The 20022-nt window shown below is 40.1% G+C and overlaps 1 protein-coding gene across 16 annotated transcripts in view; it reads left to right on the forward strand.

Annotated features, from left to right (window-relative positions):
- Positions 1-20022, forward strand: part of DOCK9 (dedicator of cytokinesis 9) — a 285850-nt gene that overhangs the window by 177721 nt on the left and 88107 nt on the right. For all 16 annotated transcript variants that reach the window (XR_009697557.1, XM_061171127.1, XM_061171131.1 and 13 more), the window contains exons 16-27: positions 4944-5023; positions 5105-5292; positions 5431-5496; positions 6589-6681; positions 7708-7831; positions 8184-8305; positions 9406-9492; positions 9887-9976; positions 11283-11398; positions 11675-11744; positions 12558-12683; positions 13243-13314. Coding sequence is in view for 15 of the 16 variants with exons in the window: in XM_061171127.1 (XP_061027110.1) it covers positions 4944-5023; positions 5105-5292; positions 5431-5496; positions 6589-6681; positions 7708-7831; positions 8184-8305; positions 9406-9492; positions 9887-9976; positions 11283-11398; positions 11675-11744; positions 12558-12683; positions 13243-13314 (1234 nt within the window). In the remaining variant the exon portion in view is untranslated. The remainder of the gene's footprint in view (positions 1-4943; positions 5024-5104; positions 5293-5430; positions 5497-6588; positions 6682-7707; positions 7832-8183; positions 8306-9405; positions 9493-9886; positions 9977-11282; positions 11399-11674; positions 11745-12557; positions 12684-13242; positions 13315-20022) is intronic.

A 20022-nucleotide genomic window follows, 5' to 3' on the forward strand; every position in this document is an offset into this window, starting at 1 on the left:
ACATGATCCGAGCAGAGAGCCTGTGACCAGGCAGCAAAGAGCAAAGCCTCCACTGGTCCCGAGCACAGGGTGGGATCTCCCTGCACAACAGGCCTTCAGTAGGAAGGGTTTCCTGGGAAGAGTGTGGTCCAGATGGCCAGCGAGAGACTGAGAAACCCGAAAATAGAGACCCAATGCTGTCAGCAGCAGAAAATGCAGTGGCACAAGGAAAGCTGCTGTCCTTTTTCAGTAAGAATCCAAAGAAATGCCAGTGTTTCTTTGTGTGTTTTTCACAGTTGAGTTAGGGGAGTGGAGGATCCCTTTTTTCATTTTTTAAAAAACCTTAGTGTTGCTCTTTTTCTTTCCTCTTTGTTTTGTTTTTTTGTTTTTTTTTTTTTACAAAGAATAATCTCGTATCAGTGGCTTGGGCACCAGCTTGGATCCAAAGCTATGGTTTCTGCTCCCATGATTGTCTCAAAATGTCATTTAACAATGGATGAGAAAAATGTTTTGAAGCTGCCCTAGTGTCTAGAAAACAGCTGGCAAAGCTCATCAGCCACTTTGCCCCTCTCCCTTGTAGGAATTATCAGAGGAGACATTCCACGATTTAGTAAGAAAATAATTCTGTCAGATAGATGGTATTGCTAACATATGTGCTCCAGGAAGTATCTATCCAAGAAGAGGGACGTGGTTTTTTACGTTTGTTTGATTTGCTCATGGCTGTGTCTTGTCTTATTTCTGTGGCAAATCTGAAGGCAAAGTATAAAAACAGAACATTTTCTTTAAAATGCAGACCGTTTTTTAATGCTACCATATTAAGTAGTTTAGGTAATAATGCTATAAGTGTTTCTGCATGAGGCTTACATATTTGCGTTTATTTGTACCTCTCTATTCTCTGTACCCAAGTTTGACATTATTATTGTTTGCAGCCTAATCCGTAACTCACTTCCGTGATGGGAGATCTCAGGCAGGTCACTTGGCCTCTGTGCTTGAGTGTCCTCTTCTTTTTAAGGGGGGATAATAATAGCCCTGCCTCCTAGAACTGTGGGGGGAATAAGTGAGAATGCCTGTCAGGGTGATTCCTCTCACCGTGAGTGTTGGTCTCATCCCCTGTTCCTTCTCAATACGTCTAGACCCTCCACTTTTCAGTAGACGTTTGTATACACGCTACAGAAGTAGTTGCCATCATATATCTTAAATAGTTGACAGTATCTACTGGATTTTTGGCTTCTTGAGGACGGGAATCAGATCCTGTTTGTCTTCTGTCCCCGGTGCCTAGTGTAGTGCACATTGTAGCACAGTGTAAACACTTGATAGATGCGTATTGAAATTTATCATAGACATAAATTCAGTGGTTTTGTTTAAACAAAAATATCTCAAATTTCTTTCAATCATATATATATTTTTAAGTGACAGAAAAGCTTTTAGGGAATATTTCCTTCTACAAAATGCAGTTAGAAGAGTACACTCACACCAACAACACACCCAAGCATGTCTGTATTACCAATTGATCACTTTAATGGGTCAATACAGGAAGTAGGGAAGGGAAGGCCAAGCTCCAGAAACACAAAGGTAAGGACACCAACCCTCTTGGCATGGGATGACTGCTAGTTTGTGATACCGTTGCCCTTTCCTCTGGGGGAGTGGTTGAACCAGCAGGAATGTATGGGCAGTGGGAAAAGAAAACCTTTCCTTTTCCCAAGAGAGGGAGTTTGAGCCTCACTCTTAAGTTCACATGTAGACAGAAGCAGTTTACAAATACCAGACTCCGTACATGCATCTCCATTACACATTTATTGAATCAGTGAAGTTTTAAGATGAGTTTTCATGCTCAAGCATTCTTTTATAAGTTTTACGTAGAATGTAGGTACTAATTTTTAGCATTAAAAAAACTCCAAACTAATTCCGGATATGAGAGAATTCTCTTTGTGCAACACATGCTTGCGCACACACCCCCCCCCCCCCGTCACTTTGGAAATGCACATATAAAAGGCAGTAGAATTTTTGATGCGTGTGACGTTTTGATCTCTAATAAGCCAAGTTCAATAAAAATCATAAAGTTTTAAAATAGGTTTAAGATTATGTTTTTAAAAACTGAGTTGGTAGAAACAGCTTCCACAGAGTCCCTGTGCTACCTGATATGGAACTAAGCTCAGATCGGTGCTTGCGTGGAAATGAATGGAAATAATGCTGCTACAGAAGTAGCAACTAGAAGTAAAAGCTCTCAGTAGAGGGAGGAAACAGAAAAAGAAGTAAGTATAAAGCTGTCAGTAGAGGGAGGAAACAGAATAAGAAGTAAGTATAGTTAGACACAGAAGTAAGTAACATCGTAGAAAGAGTTCCAGTGAATGAAGATAATTTAATTAAAATTTGTTGCTTAGAAATCCAAATCTCTCAAACTTATATGGGCATGATGTCATAGAGATAACCAAAAAAAAAAATCTTGAAGAAGGTATATATTTATCCACAGGTAGAAATAACTAGGAAGGGGTGAAATATAGTACTCTCGAGTACTTATTGTATACTTAAAAGTATCATTTACATTAAACATAATATTTCTGACTCAAGGAAGCAGATACAACTCTGTAGGTGTCTCTAAGATTTTGCCAACACAGAGTTTTATGGTATGTTGCAGAGTTAAGTTGCTCAAATGAAGAGGTGGAGCAAGGCAGTATACATCAAGAAAATTTATACCTGCATAGAAACCCCGTGGTCTGAGGGATGATGCCCCAAGAGCTTTGGGTAAAGGTGAGGGAGGCTCTGGCAGAGTATCATTGTGGTAGTTAACAGTGCTTGGGAAGCCATTGACAGCTCCCAGGGAATGATTGTCGAAGGCACAGTCTTCCTGCTAGAAGAAAAGGTTACTGTGTTTGTGAACAAATCACACAATGGCACTGGGACAAAGTATCGGGGTAATGCTGGACGGTACGTGGACATCTTTTGGCCAGCAATCTTTTTAACTGAAGGCAGAATGATGAATATTTGTTGACTTGCTTTCCTGACAGTTATCTCTCTCAGGATTTCAAGGAATTGTTCATTTAAACTCAGATGTAAACAAAAGACAAGTGGAAATGAGAGGAACCCTGAGAGAAAGTGATTCTGTAAGTTGGAGCTGGTGGTGGGCAAAGATGACTATGCTCAATGTAGGCGGTAGTCATATGAAAGCAAGAATTTGGAACTGTTAGGGACCTCCTGGTTCAGATCCACAATACCACAAGATATATTTTAAGTTACATGTGAGATTGCTTAAGACAACAATAATGTCTGAGGAATCTTAAAAACAGGAGTTAGGAACTTTTCAAAACTGGGAACAAAACCAAATGCTGAATCTGTTGGCCACTGAGCTGTGATGTTTCTTGCCAGTGTTCTCAAAGACATTATTAAACAGGTGGCCGATGAAGAACCAGGAGGCAGTGTTCTGTGTTCTAGAAACAAGTCACGTCACGTAGAACTAGTTATCCTAGCCACATTTCTGCTTCTCTGTTTTTAATTGGGTTACCACGCTGGTCCAGCAGAGGAATGCAAAGTGTATACTTTACGATGACCAATGGGTCAGAGAAGTGTAGCGCATGTGAGAGAGTAGACAGTTGTTCAATGCTGGAGTGACCAGAAGCCAGGAGGGGTGATGAGTGGCTAGTATCAGTCTGGCGATGAGCCTCTAGAGGTTTGAGAAGGAGCTGCTTCTTGCAATATTCTGTGCATTATCTTCATCAATGACTTTTATGAGAATGTAAGGTGCTGATGAATGTCTTCATGACATAAAACTGTTAGGCATATCTAATACATTAGATGTTAGAATCTGGATTTAGGAGGGTTTTGATCAACTGGAATGACTCGATCATAAAAAGATAAAATTTCACCGAGACAAAAATCAAATCCTGTTCTGACTTCTAAAAACATAATTGTATAAATACAGGATGGAAACATATAGCACGATAGTGAAGCATATGAAAAAAAAATTAGGGAGTTTAGGTGCTTGTAAATTTAATGTGCGTCACTACGGTGGTGTGACTGTTTAAAAGTAATAGAATTTTGGCTGCATCAGTAGAAGGGTATATTGTTCAAAACCAGACAGCTGCTCTACCTGACCTGGGCAGACCACACTGGGCCTTATCTATGCAGTTCTGGGAGCCATGATGTAAAGGGGATGTTCTTATGTGAGAGAAATGGCATTGGAGGGAGATGCAAAAGGGCTGAGAATCCAGGACTTCAGGAAGGTGTGATAGCTGTGTATAGGTGGTTAAAAGTGTTACACAGAGAAACATAACTAGGCTCCTTGATGAGTGGAAGCTTCAGAGAAGTGAATTTTACCATGCTGTGATGAAGAGCAATCTGGGTATCGAAACGGCTATGTTGAAGATTTCCATGTCACTAGGAAGGGCTGAGGCAGGTCAGGAACGTCACAGAGGACATTCCTGTATTGGATGGAGTCAGACCAAATACAAACAGCAGACATTTCCCTGAGTACCTTCTTTGTATCTGGCATTTCACTAGACATTGGAGCCTAAGATGGCTTCTGAATTTTCATGATTCCACATGAGCCAAGAATGTATGCTGAGGATGGAGTGGTTCAGGAAAACTTCCGCTATAACATTTTGCTAATATTCTTATCTGGACTTGTGGTGTCCAGCACAGTAGCCACTAGCCATGTGTGACTGTCGAGCACTTGAAATACAGCAGGTCCTACTGAGTTGAGCTGCAAGTGTAAAATACACACCTGGTTTCGAAGAATTAGAACGCACTTTTTATACTCATTACATATTGAGATAATATTTTTAAAATGTTGGGTTAAATAAAATATTTTTAAAACTAATTTTTACCTGTTTCCTTTTACTTTTTTAAAATGTAGCTATTAGAAAGTTTAAAATTACTTTTATGGCTTGCATTATATTTCTCTAGGAAGTGCTGCTCTAGAATTCAGAGCTAACCTAACCTGTTTGATTTTTCTCTTCTTTCGTTTGTAGACCTGAGAAGATGGCTAAACTCCCCGTGATTTTGGGCAATCTAGACATTACAATTGATAATGTTTCCTCAGACTATCCTAGTAAGTGTTAAGTTCTATGTAATAAACAGACAAGTTTTTGTTTGGTTTTTACTTCAATTTGTTTGTTTTCAATTTTTTTAGATTATGTCAATTCATCATACATTCCTACGAAGCAATTTGAAACCTGTACTAAAATGCCAATCACATTTGAGGTAGAGGAATTTGTGCCCTGCATACCCAAACACACTCAGCCATACACCATCTACAACCACCACCTTTATGTTTATCCTAAGTCCTTGAAATATGACAGTCAAAAGTCTTTTGCCAAGGTGAGTGCAAAGATTGAGGTTTTATTTTTGATACCAAGCTCTCTTAGGTTTTGGCTTCTCGTGTTCTTTTATAAATATTTACATACTTTGGCTTTTTATTTTATTTTCTTTTTCTTTGTTATTTAACTATCGCTGCAGGCCAGAAATATTGCTATTTGCATTGAATTCAAAGATTCAGATGAGGAAGACTCTCAGCCTCTGAAGGTTTGTATTTTATGTGTTCGTAATTTTCCATTTTAAAAATGCAGTTGCATGATATTGTACAACTAAAGGGATTTAGCATATTTTAATCGACACAAACACAAAAATATGTGACATCACAGAATATAACCACATATGCTGAACCTTACAGAATTTGGAATAATTGAGTTCTTGCTCTTAATTGATAATGTCTGTTTTGTTATACTCTTTAGGGAGGGGGTTTTCTTATACGTGTTCAGTTCAGTAAACATATCATGCACCTCACTTGAAAATGTTTATTCTAGTATGTAATAATAATAGTAGATTATTGGTGATGTTTATTGAGTGCTTGTTATATTCCAGGCTCTGCTCGTAGAGCCCTATAGGTAATTAGACTCCTTTAATGCTCATAACAGTCTTCTGAGTTAGGAACTATTATTATCTGAATTTTTTTTAGATGAGGGAACTAATGCACAGAATTTAAATGAATTGCTCAGGGCCATATATTAGTGGAACCGGTGTTCAAACCCAGGCATTCTGGCTCCAGAGCCCAAATTCTTTACTGTAACTGTGTGGAAATGACTTTCCAAGAAGGGAAGGAGATAAAGATGCAAAGAATATAATATAGTTTTGCCCTCAAGAAATTCACAGTTTAGTGGGAAAGGCAGTCATGGAGGAAAAGCTCCTGGCACGCAGATGGTACAGAAATAGTGAATAATTAGTATAAAAAATTGCCGAGGTGACACAGGAAGGAATGAATCATTTCTTGAAGGATGCATGAGAGTTTGCTTGCTGTACATGGGAGGGAAGGTCGTTCAGACCGAGAGTTTGTGTCAGCAAAGGCATGGAGGTGAAAGTGAGCAGTGAGCAGGCATTGTCCAGGGCATGGAGGGGTGGGGGAGGGAGTGGAGGGGAGGGCTGGGAGATGAGCCGGGGGTGGGTAGGATCTAGGAGTAAGAGGGCTTGTGGGTCTGGAGTCTTGTAAGCAGGAGAAATCCATCAAAGGTGGCTTAGTTTATGCTGTAGGAATGCTGCTTTCTTTACAACACATCTGAGTTTAATTTCTTACTCTATTAATTGAAGACTGGTGTCTCCCTTTGCTAATTCTTATTTTAGTGCATTTATGGCAGACCTGGCGGGCCAGTATTCACAAGAAGCGCCTTTGCTGCAGTTTTACACCATCACCAAAACCCAGAATTTTATGATGAGGTAAGTGAGGTTTTCAAGAGAAAACCCAATTTAACCAGTTTTAAGGAAAACTCCAATTTCTTTGCTTAGTAAACCAGAATTCAAGAGAGGCTGCATACTGAAATTACAGTAATAGAACTAAATGTTGAAATATTTATTTTCCATAATTTTTCTAATTATAAAAGTAACATTTATTGTAAAAAATAAGAACTTGGAAAATGCAGATAATATAGAAAAGAAAAAGTCAAAATTCCTCCCGTATCACTACCACAATTAATATTTCCGTTCAAATGCATACTTAAGTATAGTTAAATACTTGTTGGACCTGAGAATCTTCCTTTCTTATTTTTGGGTTTCCTTATGTAGAATTATAATGCAGTTCACTAAAACTACTATATGAATCCTACTTTTAAATGTTTAAACCTGGTTTTTCATTATGCCTTGGCTGTGTTAAGTTAACGAAGTGGTTTCTGTCATGAGTTTTCCAGTTCTTTCTAGAGTTGAAATACCAACTCTCCTGTTTTTTGGTCAGTGAATGTTTTTAGTCCATTCAGTCTGCTGTAACAAAATACCACCAACTGGGTGGCTTGTAAACAGCAGATATTAATTGCTCACGGTTCTGGAGGCTGGAAGTCTAGGATCAGGGTGCCAGTATGGTTGGGTGAGGGCCACCTCCCGGGTCACAGACTTCTCAGTTGTGTCCTGCCATGGCAGGAAGGGCCGGGGAGCTCTATAGGATCTCTTACAAGAGCACTAATCCCATTTATGAGGGCTCCGTCCTCATGACCTAATCACCCCAAAGGCCCCCTCTACTAATACCATCACCTTTGGAGCTAGGATTTCAACATATGCATTTGTGGGGGACACAAACATTTAGACCAGTACAGTGTATTAAGGATCCATTTCTTCCTTAGCACAGCTTTACAGTCTCAGCTCTCTTTAACTGCAAACGTTAAATCAGTTTGGAGAGCAAATGCACGTTTGTACATGGATGACACGTTGTTGTTTTGGAATATAAAAAAGATTGTTATTTTGTCTTCCTTGCAGATTAAAATAGAATTGCCCACCCAGCTACATGAAAAGCACCACTTGCTGTTCACATTTTTTCACGTCAGCTGTGATAATTCAAGCAAAGGAAGCACAAAGAAGAAGGATGTTGTTGAAACACAAGGTTTGAATTTCATCATTCCTTTGATTGTTCACAACTTACACATTAGGTTCTTAAATTTTGTTTTGATTCTGAATTTGCATCCTTTTGTGAAGGCGTTTTTAGATGACGTTTGTAAAGGTAGCATGCCTGGCTCACATACGTCCATTTTATAGGAGATAATTTTAGAATTCTAATCCCAAAGAGGCCAGCGTACATTATAGACGCTGTTCTGCAGAGACTATATTCAGGGTCTTTTCAGTTTCTTACTCTGATTGGTATTAACAGTTCTTAAAGATCAGGCAATTTAGTAACATGGCTGTCTTCATACATTTTCCTACACTTACGGTGATTTTTTTGTTCTTTGTTTCAACAGTTGGATATTCCTGGCTTCCTCTCCTGAAAGATGGAAGGGTGGTGACTAGCGAGCAGCACATCCCTGTCTCAGCCAATCTCCCATCCGGCTACCTTGGCTACCAGGAGCTTGGGATGGGCAGGGTACAGTACTTTAAGATTGGTTGATCACACTTCCTTCAGAAAGCATTAAAGATCAGCTGAAACAACAGTAACACACAAAAGCATGCAGTATTTTTGCCAGTCCCACATTTTGGTTTTAGTTATTGATTTTCAAGTAAACTTAGGCCACTGGAAGGCAATGCTGTTAACAGTTATCACAATCTGGAATTTGGGCATTTTATAAGCCCTGAACTAGCAGTGCTTCAACAGGGAAATGGAAACTTGGAGGTACTGTATGAGATGGAAGTTTGTCTCTGAAAACTAGCCATGCTCAAATAAAGATAGGTTCTTAGAGTCATGCAAATGGTTAGGAATTGTCTTCCAACTTATTGTAAGTCTAGTAAGCAAATCTCTCACCCACATGGTAGTCCACTCTGATACATTTCTGATTCATTAGAGCTTGAATTTTCTCAGATTTCTCCAATTGGTTTGTTGGTTTTATATTCTTTTTAGCCATCTTAAATGTTATAGACTTCAGTTTTATAACATGCTTAGTTAAGATCTGTTCTGTTTCATTGTGAATGGCTTTTAATATCTCTCTGCATTTAAATAGTGCCAAATTTGGGCCCATGTTATGAACAAATAGTTAAAATATTCCAAAATAAGGGTAAATCATATAACATTCAGTTATTATTCCTAGTCTGAACATGAGAAAAACAGAGGTTTCAGAAATAAAACTAAACACAAACAGATGATGGACCCTTTGCCTGTGCCAGGAATACTTACTATCCTAATTACTTTATCTGGTACCTTATGCCATGACTTTCAGAACCCTGAACTCAAGTTTGGTTAAGTCATTGGTAAAATTGGGAGTCTTTCCCTCTCAAATGGACAGTAATTCATACAGCTGCAAGTACACAGAAAAAATAGCTTAGAATATCCAGTAAGAAGAGCATTGTACTTGGGAGAAGAAAGTAGGCAGAAATTAGTACTGGTTACATTCCTGCTGTGAGCCAGGCATAAATATTAAGTTACTGAGGCTGTCTGGCCTTCAGCACCTCATCAGTACCTTCATTGAAGTTGATGTTTGAAGCTAATGTCACTAATCTGTTGGGATGTTTCTTCCCTCCATATTTTTTCAGCATTATGGTCCAGAAATTAAATGGGTAGATGGAAGCAAGCCACTGCTGAAAGTTTCAACTCATCTGGTTTCCACAGTGTATACTCAGGTAAGTGCTGTTCCATTAAAATTAGCAGTGATTGCTTTGTGAATGAATTTGCATGATTTTTTGGCAAAATAAAATCCTAATTGATATATTACATAGATATATTTTCAATCTGTAAGTCCTTTTTTGAAGAAAGAAAGTACATATAAGGTGCTCTCATGTAATGATATAAATGAATAGTACAAGAAACATTTCTCAACAGTTTTCCTCTTTTGTTGGAGGATCTTTGAAATCTTTTTTTTAATTTATTTTTATTTTTATCTCTTTGATGCTTTCATTTTTATATGACGTTTTGTAGTCTAAATAAAACATACATGCTGCAAGAAGCAAATACTTCTGTTTCCACAGCAGATATGCTAATAAGCTTTCATTTTCTTTTCTTCTTTTATCTCTGCAGGATCAGCACTTACATAATTTTTTCCAGTACTGTCAGAAAACCGAATCCGGAGCTCAAGCCTTAGGGAGTGAACTTGTAAAATACCTTAAGGTATCAGATAGCTTTCTTAGTAACCCCTTTTTAATGAGTGTAGAGTAGGTTGGGTTTTTTATTTGGTGGTGAGTGTTCTTCTTACCCGTTGGAAATCTTATAAGGCTGCTCTTAGCTAGATGCCCTCACACTGATGGCATCTATATGGTTTTAGATAGTGGGAAGAAGTGGACTCGGAAATAATACCACTGTGATCTTCATTCCAGCCCCACATATCCTTTTCTCAGGCTGGACCTAAAATACATTATTCCGCATAGAAAACCACCCACTTAGAGACCCTCCCTGTGAGTGCTCACTGGGCGCAGAGCACAGTCACAGGCACATAAAAAGCAGTGACTTTAGTCCCACCGTTAAGTAACTTCTTATTCATTGTAGGGGACAACATAAACTTGGTGAATGCTTGCTAGGTGGGCCAAAAAAACCAGAAATGATGCACATAACCAACCCCAGCTTTGGGCAGGCTGGGGGGCTCCTGGAGTCATGGCACAGGGAGAGCAGGAGGGTTGGTCTAGGGGGGTTTCACCCAGAACGTGATTCTAGGGGAGCATTTTGAAAAAGGGCATTCTAAGCATGGGGACAAAATAGAAGAAACGTGAGAAGTGGAATTTGTTTGATTTAAGCAAGGAAAATGGAATGGGGATTCTGAAATTACTGCTCCAGGTCCCCTTTCAGCTACATCATAAGAGCCATGTGACTTGAATAAGAGCCTTTTATTCATTCTCTATTGCTGCTGTAACAAATTACTACAAAATGGTGGCTTAAAACAACACAAATTTGTTCTCTTACACTTCCTTTAGGTCAGAGGTCTGACATGGGTCTCACTGGGCTAAAACCAGGGTGTTATTAACAGGGCTGAGTTCCTTTCTGGAAACTCTAGGGGTGAATCTATTTCCTGTCCTTTTCCAGCTCCTAAAGGCTGCCCTCATTCCTTGGCTTGTGGCCCCTTCCTCCATCTCAAAGCCAACAATGTTGCATCTCTGAGCATTCTTCCCCCCACTCTCCTGCCTCCCTCTTCCACTTTTAAGGATGCTTGTGATTACTTCGGGCCCACCTGGATAATCCAGCAGAGTCCCCTGTCTCAAGGCCAGCTAATCTGATTAGCAGCCTTAATTCCCCTTTGCCATGTTACACATTCACAGGTTCTGGGGTTTAGGACGTGGACATCTTTGTCCATTAGTCTGCCTGCCACTGTCTCCATTTATTTAAGATGGATTTCTTCCATCCTTATTTGGAACTAAGTGGAAACTTCTTGGGGTTGGTTTACTTTTAAAAAGATAACACGAACTTTGCCATTCCACGTCTGTAGAGCCTGCACGCGATGGAAGGTCACGTGATGATCGCCTTCTTGCCCACCATCCTAAACCAGCTATTCCGTGTCCTCACCCGAGCAACCCAGGAGGAAGTCGCCGTCAACGTGACACGGTGAGAGAGGCAGAGAGAGGTGGATGCTCTTCTTCCCTTTCAGTCTGTCCGCATCTGGAGCACAGTCATACGTATCTGGGGTGCGAGTATGTGTTGAGCATTATAGTTAAGAAATTTCTTTTGATCCCATATGCGGGGACCGCATCTGATTCCTTGTTTCCTCGTTTCCTGTGGTGCCAATAGCATCATCATTGTTCTACTACTACTGTGATACTAATGAAATGTTTCCATTTTCACATTACTATTCATTGCTTTATTCATTCCTGTGGTGTGTAGGGTCATTATTCATGTGGTTGCCCAGTGCCATGAGGAAGGATTGGAGAGCCACTTGAGGTCATATGTTAAGGTATGTAAATGAAACTGCCCCGGTCATTTAAATCTGTGGCTCTCCAATTTTCCTTCTGAGGACTTACTTTTTTTAATCTAGTCATTTGGGGATGTATTTGGGATGAAACTTAACACCTCTGCTTTATCTTCTATGCCTATAGCTGGTGCTTGCACCTGAACGTGGGGAAGTCCAAAGAGGGGCAGCCATTCCTTTATTTACTTAATTTCGTTCTTTCAGCTACATTTCGTCCTTTAATGGGTTTTGCAAATAATGTGACCCAAATGACATAGAAATTTAAAGATGGGAAGGTTAGCTGTGGCCACCATCAAATTAGAAGACTTTGAAGGAAAGTAAGAGATGCCGTTAGGATAAACATCAACAAGTTCGTCATTCACATACAATATTCCGTGAACATGGTGGCCTTTACTGTTCTAAAAAGTTACACGTGTTCTATTTAACCTTCGACACCTCTGTGAATTATATAGTTATGTATTAGTTCAAAAAGTAAAATTGGGATGCTTTAGGGAATCAGTTCCTGAGTGTCATGCGACACGTTGCTTAAAGGCCTTGGGAGGTGGAGTTCTGGGCTGGAGGACCCACCAGCTGAGTCAGGTGATTCACATGTTTTGATGGGCTCCCTGAATGAAGACACCCTGGGCTCCCTCTTCCTGTCACAAGACAACCACCCTTCCCACCTTCCGTTTCCACACCTTCCTCTCCCACCCATGCAGTTGTATCTCGGTCCCTGATCTCCATCCTTTGGAGCCTCTCCAGCTTTCAGCCCAACCTGGAGAACCAGTGCATTAAAATATCTTTCCCTTTTCTTCAAAGTATGCTTATAAGGCTGAGCCGTATATTGCTTCCGAATACAAGACGGTGCATGAAGAGCTGACCAAATCCATGACAACAATTCTCAAGCCTTCTGCCGATTTCCTCACCAGCAACAAACTACTTAAGGTATGTCGGGAGGGCCAGTGTGGCTCTGTGGTATTGAAACTGAAGAAAATTCAGATTTCATGGCCTGATGGATTTCACCCTCTTTGTGTGCTTTTGGAGACAATCACCGCCTCCTAAAAGGGGGTAACAGAGTTAGTTCTTCAGTACCGACTTTGCTGCTTGTACCTGTGCTCCTAACAGAGCCACAAGGTATTACTGTATTCAAAGTTTCACAGTCATTATATTCAAACCGTTGGAAGACACTGAGTTAGAGACTATAAAGGCAAGTGTCCACGGGCGGGACCCAGCCGAGAGGAAAGGCCAGTGCCGAATGAGCTGGCACCGCTGGTTGGCTGTGCCGTGCTGAGTGTGTGCTGAGTGTACGGCATTGTTTACTGTTGGACGCGTGGAAGCGGGCGCGTCTGCCTTGCACCTCTGCTCTGACAGCCATTCGCCAAGAGGCTCAGCTGTGTTTTCAGGTCACACTTGTTTCATGTCAGTGACATTGTCAGCCTAAGGGAGTAAATGTCTCACCTTCTGATTTGTTGTTTTCCTTACTGGATTTTTTTGTTTCTTTCAGTATTCATGGTTTTTCTTTGAAGTTTTGATCAAATCCATGGCTCAGCATTTGATAGAGAACTCCAAAGTTAAGGTATGTCACTTCCTCTCGGGACTTGCCTGGCAGCTCTTACGGGAAATTCTCTTTCATTGTGTTTGTAGCTATCACTTATTACTGCTTTCTATGTTCCGGTTGCAGTACTGTTCTAGGGGCTTTCCAAGTAGTAAGGCATTTTAGCTTTATAACAACCCTATGGGGGAAGTACTAGTCTTACAGTTTTATAGATGAAGAAGCTGAGACCAGAGTGCTTGAGTTACCTGCCCAGGGTCACCCTGCAGTGAATGGAGGGAGCCGGGCTTTGGGCCAGTCTGGCTCCAGAGCCCACACTCATGGAGCTCTGTGTTATTAAATCCAGAGAAAAATACGTCTTTTCCTTTGACTAGCTTAGAAATCTTCACATCTGTTGAAAAGGGAGTAGCAGTTTAAGCGTTCATTTCAAATGTAACTACCCAGTGTTTGTTAAGTGTCTCGAACATTGTAGAGACTTCTCAGGAACTTAGATGGGGAAGTCTGGCATGACCACACATCCTCTGTGGCCAATTAGTGGACTCTGAGACAACTCCGTCTCCCCCGACGCCTCCTCCCCACGGTGCCTGGGTGTGTGTGACCCTCTGGGTCCCCGTGCTCTCCCCTGGTTCCCACTGGTCTCTGCCATGAAATGAACAGACTCTGGCCTGATGCCCCCGCTGGCTGGCTGAGGCTCCGTGTAGATAAATATTTATAGAATTCCAACGCAGTAAACCCAGGTGGCTGTGCGCAGAATTGCTTGTGAGACTCTCGGAGTCCCAGAGTTGCTGTATGACTGGATTCTTACTGCGTCACAGCTGTACGGAAGCGGGGTGTTGGTGCCTGTGGTCGGGAACAGCAGACGCTCGTGCAGGGAGCAGGGCTCCTGGGGCCCAGCAGCCTCCTCAATGCGCGTGGGAAGGAGGGCGGAGCCCCAGGGAGGGAGGCTCAAGATCCGGGTCCCCTGGACAAGGGATCTGGATGGAGAGGAAGCCTGGGGAAAGGCTGGTGGATTTTGTCAGGTGGAAGGCTGGTGGTTCAGAACCTAAAGCTGTGCTTTTCTTCTGGTAGAGCTGGAGCTGGAGCCTGATCAGGAGGTTTCCTTTCTTTTCTTTTTTCTTTTAAATCCAATTTTAGTGCACAGGGAGAGGCCAGATGGAGGTGGGCCCTGCCTTCCACAGAGTAGCGCACCATCTAAATCTTGCCAGCGCAGCCTGCCAAGGGAAAAATCTAGCAGATTGTCTACTTGGCAGCGTGCAGCTAAACAGGCATGCACACACACACACACACACACACACACACACATCATGTTATTTTGCCTTTCTGTTAAAAATGCCCTATACAGGACAGGCTCTAGGCCTGTCATCGTCTGCTGGGGCTGCCATCACAAGTACTATACACCGGGAGACTTAAACAACAGAAATTTATTTCCTTGTGATTCTGGAGGCTAGATGTCTTGAGATCAAGGTGTCTGTAGGGTTGGTTTCTCAGGAGGCCTCTCTCCTAGGCTTGTGGGTGGCTTTCTTCTCCCTGTGTCCTCACGTGGTCTTCCCTCTGTGTATGTCTGTGTCCTAATCTCTTCTTAATCCTGCTGGATTAAGGCTCATCTTGATGACCTCATTTTAACTTAATTTCCTCTTTGAAGACCCTATCTCCAAATGTACTTACATTCTGAGGTAGGGTTAGGACTTCAATATACGAATTTTGGGGGGAGGTTGGGAACAGGGACACAATTCAGTTCATAACTGAACTACTGGATTTTTCATTATTTTTGTCTTTAAATAAATGGGATCACTTCAGAGAGATTAGTAAACCTTATTATATTTTTAAAGATAATTGATGTGTTCAGAAAGTACTCATTGAGCCCTTATTATATGACAGGCTCAGAGGTTACACGGTTAAATGTAGTATGATTTGTGCCCTCATGGAGTTCACGTGGGAAAGCGTGCAGTTAGACCACGGGAGCCATGTTCAAGGGGGTAAGGAACACTTCTGAAACATTCCTGAGAAGTATATTTATTTATTTGTTTATTTTTGAATTTTATTTTATTTTTTTTATACAGCAGGTTCTTTAGTTATCTATTTTATACATATTACTGTATACATGTCAATCCCAATCTCCCAGTTCATCCCACCACCACCACCTGCCCCCCAACGTTGCCCCCTTGGTGTCCATGTTTGTTCTCTACATCTGTGTCTCTATTTCTGCCTTGAAAACCGGTTCATCTGTACCATTTTTCTAGATTCCACATATATGCGTTAATATACGATATTTGTTTTTCTCTTTCTGACTTAATTCACTCTGTATGACAGTCTCTAGGTCCATCCGTGTCTCTATAAATGACCCAGTTTCGTTCCTTTTTATACCTGACTAATATTCCATTGTATATATATAGCACATCTTCTTTTTTTTTTTTTAAATAAGATATGTGAGGTACATCCTTAACTTTTTTTTTTTAATTTAATTAATTAATTTATTTATATTTATGGCTGTGTTGGGTCTTCGTTTCTGTGTGAGGGCTTTCTCTAGTTGCGGCAAGTGGGGGCCACTCTTCATCGCGGTGTGTGGGCCTCTCACTATCGCGGCCTCTCTTGTTGCGGAGCACAGGCTCCAGATGCGCAGGCACAGTAATTGTGGCTCACGGGCCTAGTTGCTCCGCGGCATGTGGGATCTTCCCAGACCAGGGCTCGAACCCATGTCCCCTGCATTGGCAGGCAGATTCTCAACCACTGTGCCACCAGGGAAGCCCCTATACCACATCTTCTTTATCCATTCCTTTGTCAGTGGGCACTTAGGTTGCTTCCATGACCTGGCTATTGTAAATAGTGCTTCAGTGAACATTGGGGTGCATGTGTCTTTTTGAATTATGGTTTTCTCAGGGTATATGCCCAGTAGTGGGATTGCTCGGTCATATAGTAATTCTATTTTTATTTTTTTAAGGAACAGCCATACTGTTCTCCATAGTGGCTATATCAATTTACATTCCCACCAACAGTGCAAGAGGGTTCCCTTTTCTCCACACCCTCTCCAGCATTTATTGTTTGTAGATTTTCTGATGATGCCCATTCTAACTGGTGTGAGGTGATACCTCATTGTGGTTTTGATTTGCATTTCTCTAATAATTAGAGATGTTGAGCAGCTTTTCATGTCCTTCTTGGCCATCTGTATGTCTTCTTTGGAGAAATGTCTATTTAGGTCTTCTGCCCATTTTTGGATTGGTTTGTTTGTTTTTTTAATATTGAGCTGCATGAGCTGTTCATATATTTTGGAGATTAATCCTTTGTTGATTTCGTTTGAAAATATTTTCTCCCATTCTGAGGGTTGTCTTTTCGTCTTATTTATAGTTTCCTTTGCTTTGCAAAAGCTTTTAAGTTTCATTAGGTCCCATTTGTTTATTTTTCTTTTTGTTTTCATTACTCTAGGAGGTGGGTCAGAAAAGGTCTTGCTGTGATTTATGTCAAAGAGTGTTCTTCCTGTGTTTTCCTCTAAGAGTTTTATAGTGTCAGGTCTTACATTTAGTTCTTTAATCCATTTTCAGTTTATTTTTGTGTATGGTGTTAGGGAGTGTTCTAATTTCATTCTTTTACATGTAGCTGTCCCGTTTTCCCAGCACCACTTATTGAAGAGACTGTCTTTTCTTCATTGTATATCCTTGCCTCCTTTGTCATAGATTAGTTGACCATAGGTGCATGGGTTTATCTCTGGGCTTTCTATCCTGTTCCATTGATCTATATTTCTGTTTTTGTGCCAGTACCATATTGTCTTGATTACTGTAGCTTTGTAATATAGTCTGAAGTCAGGGAGTCTGATTCCTCCAGCTCTGTTTTTTTCCCTCAAGATTGCTTTGGCTATTCGGGGTCTTTTGTGTCTCCATACAACTTTTAAGATTTTTTTGTTCTAGTTCTGTAAAAAATGCCATTGGTAATTTGATAGAGATTGCATTGAATCTGTATATTGCTTTGGGCAATATTGATTCTTCCAATCCAAGAGCATGGTATATCTCTCCATCTGTTTGTGACATCTTTGATTTCTTTCATCAGTGTCTTTTAGTTTTCTGAGTACAGGTCTTTTACCTCCTTATGTAGGTTTATTCCTAGGTATTTTATTCTTTTTGTTGCAGTGGTGAATGGGATTGTTTTCTTAATTTCTCTTTCTGATCTTTCGTTGTTAGTGTATAGGAATGCAAGAGATTTCTGTGCATTAATTTTGTATCCCGCAACTTTACCAAATTCATTGATTAGCTCTAGTAGTGTTCTGGTGGCATCTTTAGGATTCTCTATGTATAGTATCATGTCATCTGCAAACAGTGACAGTTTTACTTCTTCTTTTCCAATCTGAATTCCTTTTATTTCTTTTTCTTCTCTGATTGCCATGGCTAGGACTTCCAAAAGTACGTTGAATAATAGTGGCGAGAGTGAACATCCTTGTCTTATTGCTGATCTTAGAGGAAACGCATTCGGTTTTTCCCCATTGAGAGTGATGTTGGCTGTGGGTTTGTTGTATGTGGCCTTTTAGGTAGGTTCTCTCTTTGCCCACTTTCTGGAGAGTTTTTATCATAAATGGGTGTTGAATTTTGTCAAAAGCTTTTTCTGTATCTATTGAGATGATCATATGGTTTTTATTCTTCAGTTTGTTAATATGGTGTATCACATTGATTGATTTGCATATATTGAAGAATCCTTGCATCGCTGGGATAAATCCCACTTGATCATGGTGTATGATCCTTTTAATGTGCTGTTGGATTCTGTTTGCTAGTATTTTGTTGAGGATTTTTGCATCTATATTCATCATTGATATTGGTCTGTAATTTTCTTTATTTGTAGTATCTCTGTCTGGTTTTGGTATTAAGGTGATGGTGGCCTTTGTAGAATGAGTTTGGGAGTGTTCCTTCCTCTGCAATTTTTTGGAAGAGTTTGAGAAGGATAGGTGTTAGCTCCTCTCTAAATGTTTGATAGAATTCACCTGTGAAGCCATCTGGTCCTGGACTTTTGTTTGTTGGAAGATTTTTAATCACAGTTTCAGTTTCATTACTTGTGATTGGTCTCTTCATATTTTCTATTTCTTCCTGGTTCAGTCTTGGAAGGTTATACCTTTTTAAGAAGTTGTCCATTTCCTCCAGGTTGTCCATTTTATTGGCATATAGTTGCTTGTAGTAATCTCTCATGATCCTTTGTATTTCTGCAGTGTCAGTTGTTACTTCTTTTTTATTTCTAATTCTGTTGATTTGAGTCTTTTCCCTTTTTTTCTTGATGAGTCTGGCTAATGGTTTATCAATTTTATTTATCTTCTCAAAGAACCAGCTTTTAGTTTTATTGATCTCTGCTATTGTTTCCTTCATTTCTTTCTCATTTATTTCTGCTTTGGTCTTTACGGTTTCTTTCCTTCTACTTTGGGTTTTGTTTGTTCTTCTTTCTCTAGTTCCTTTAGGTGTAAGGTTAGATTGTTTATTTGAGATTTTTCTTGTTTCTTGAGGCAGGATTGTATTGCTATGAACTTCCCTCTTACAACTGCTTTTGCTGCATCCCATAGGTTTTGGATCGTCATGTTTTCGTTGTCATTTGTCTCTAGGTATTTTTTGATTTCCTCTTTGATTTCTTCAGTGATCTCTTGGTTATTTAGTAACGTATTGTTTAGCCTCCAAGTGTTTGTGTTTTTTACGTTTTTTCCCCTGTAATTTATTTCTAATCTCATAGTGTTGTGGTCGGAAAGGATGCTTGATATGATTTTAATTTTCTTAAATTAACTGAGGCTTGATTTGTGGCCCAAGATGTGATCTATCCTGGAGAATGTTCCCTGTGCACTTGAGAAGAAAGTGCAATCTGCTGTTTTTGGATGGAATGTCCTATAAATATTAATTAAATCTATCTGGTCTATTGTGTCATTTAAAGCTTGTGTATTCTTTATTAATTTTCTGTCTGGATGATCTGTCCATTGGTGTAAGTGAGGTGTTAAAGTCCCCCACTCTTACTGTGTTACTGTCGATTTCCTCTTTTATAGCTGTTAACATTTGCCTTATGTAATGAGTGCTCCTATGTTGGGTGCATATATATTTATAATATATCTTCTTCTTGGATTGATCCTTTGATCATTAGGTAGTGTCCTTCCTTGTCTCTTATAGCATTCTTTATTTTAAAGTCTATTTTGTCTGATAGAAGAATTGCTCCTCCAGCTTTCTTTTGATTTCCATTTGCATAGAATATCTTTTTCCATCCCCTCACTTTCAGTCTGTATGTGTCCCTAAGTCTGAAGTGGGTCTCTTGGTAGACAGCATATATACGGGCCTTGTTTTTGTATCTATTCAGTCAGTCTATGTCTTTTGGTTGGAGCATTTAATCCATTTACCTTTAAGGTAATTATCAATATACATGTTCCTGTTACCATTTTCTTAATTGTTTTGGGTTTGTTTTTGTAGGTCTTTTCCTTCTCTTGTGTTTCCTGCCTAGAGAAGTTCCTTTAGCATTTGTTGTAAAGCTGGTTTAGTGGTGCTGAATTCTCTTAGCTTTTGCTTGTCTGTAAAGCTTTTGATTTCTCTGTCAAATCTGAATGAAATCCTTGCTGGGTAGAGTAATCTTGGTTGTATGTCCTTCCCTTTCATCGCTTTAAATATATCGTGCCACTCCCTTCTGGCTTGTAGAGTTTCTGCTGAGAAATCAGCTGTTAACCTTATGGGAGTTCACTTGTATGTTATTTGTCGTTTTTCCCTTGCTGCTTTTAATAATTTTTCTTTGTCTTTA

This window comes from Eubalaena glacialis, chromosome 16 (genome assembly GCF_028564815.1).
Source record: "Eubalaena glacialis isolate mEubGla1 chromosome 16, mEubGla1.1.hap2.+ XY, whole genome shotgun sequence".
Classification (NCBI taxonomy): domain Eukaryota; kingdom Metazoa; phylum Chordata; class Mammalia; order Artiodactyla; family Balaenidae; genus Eubalaena; species Eubalaena glacialis.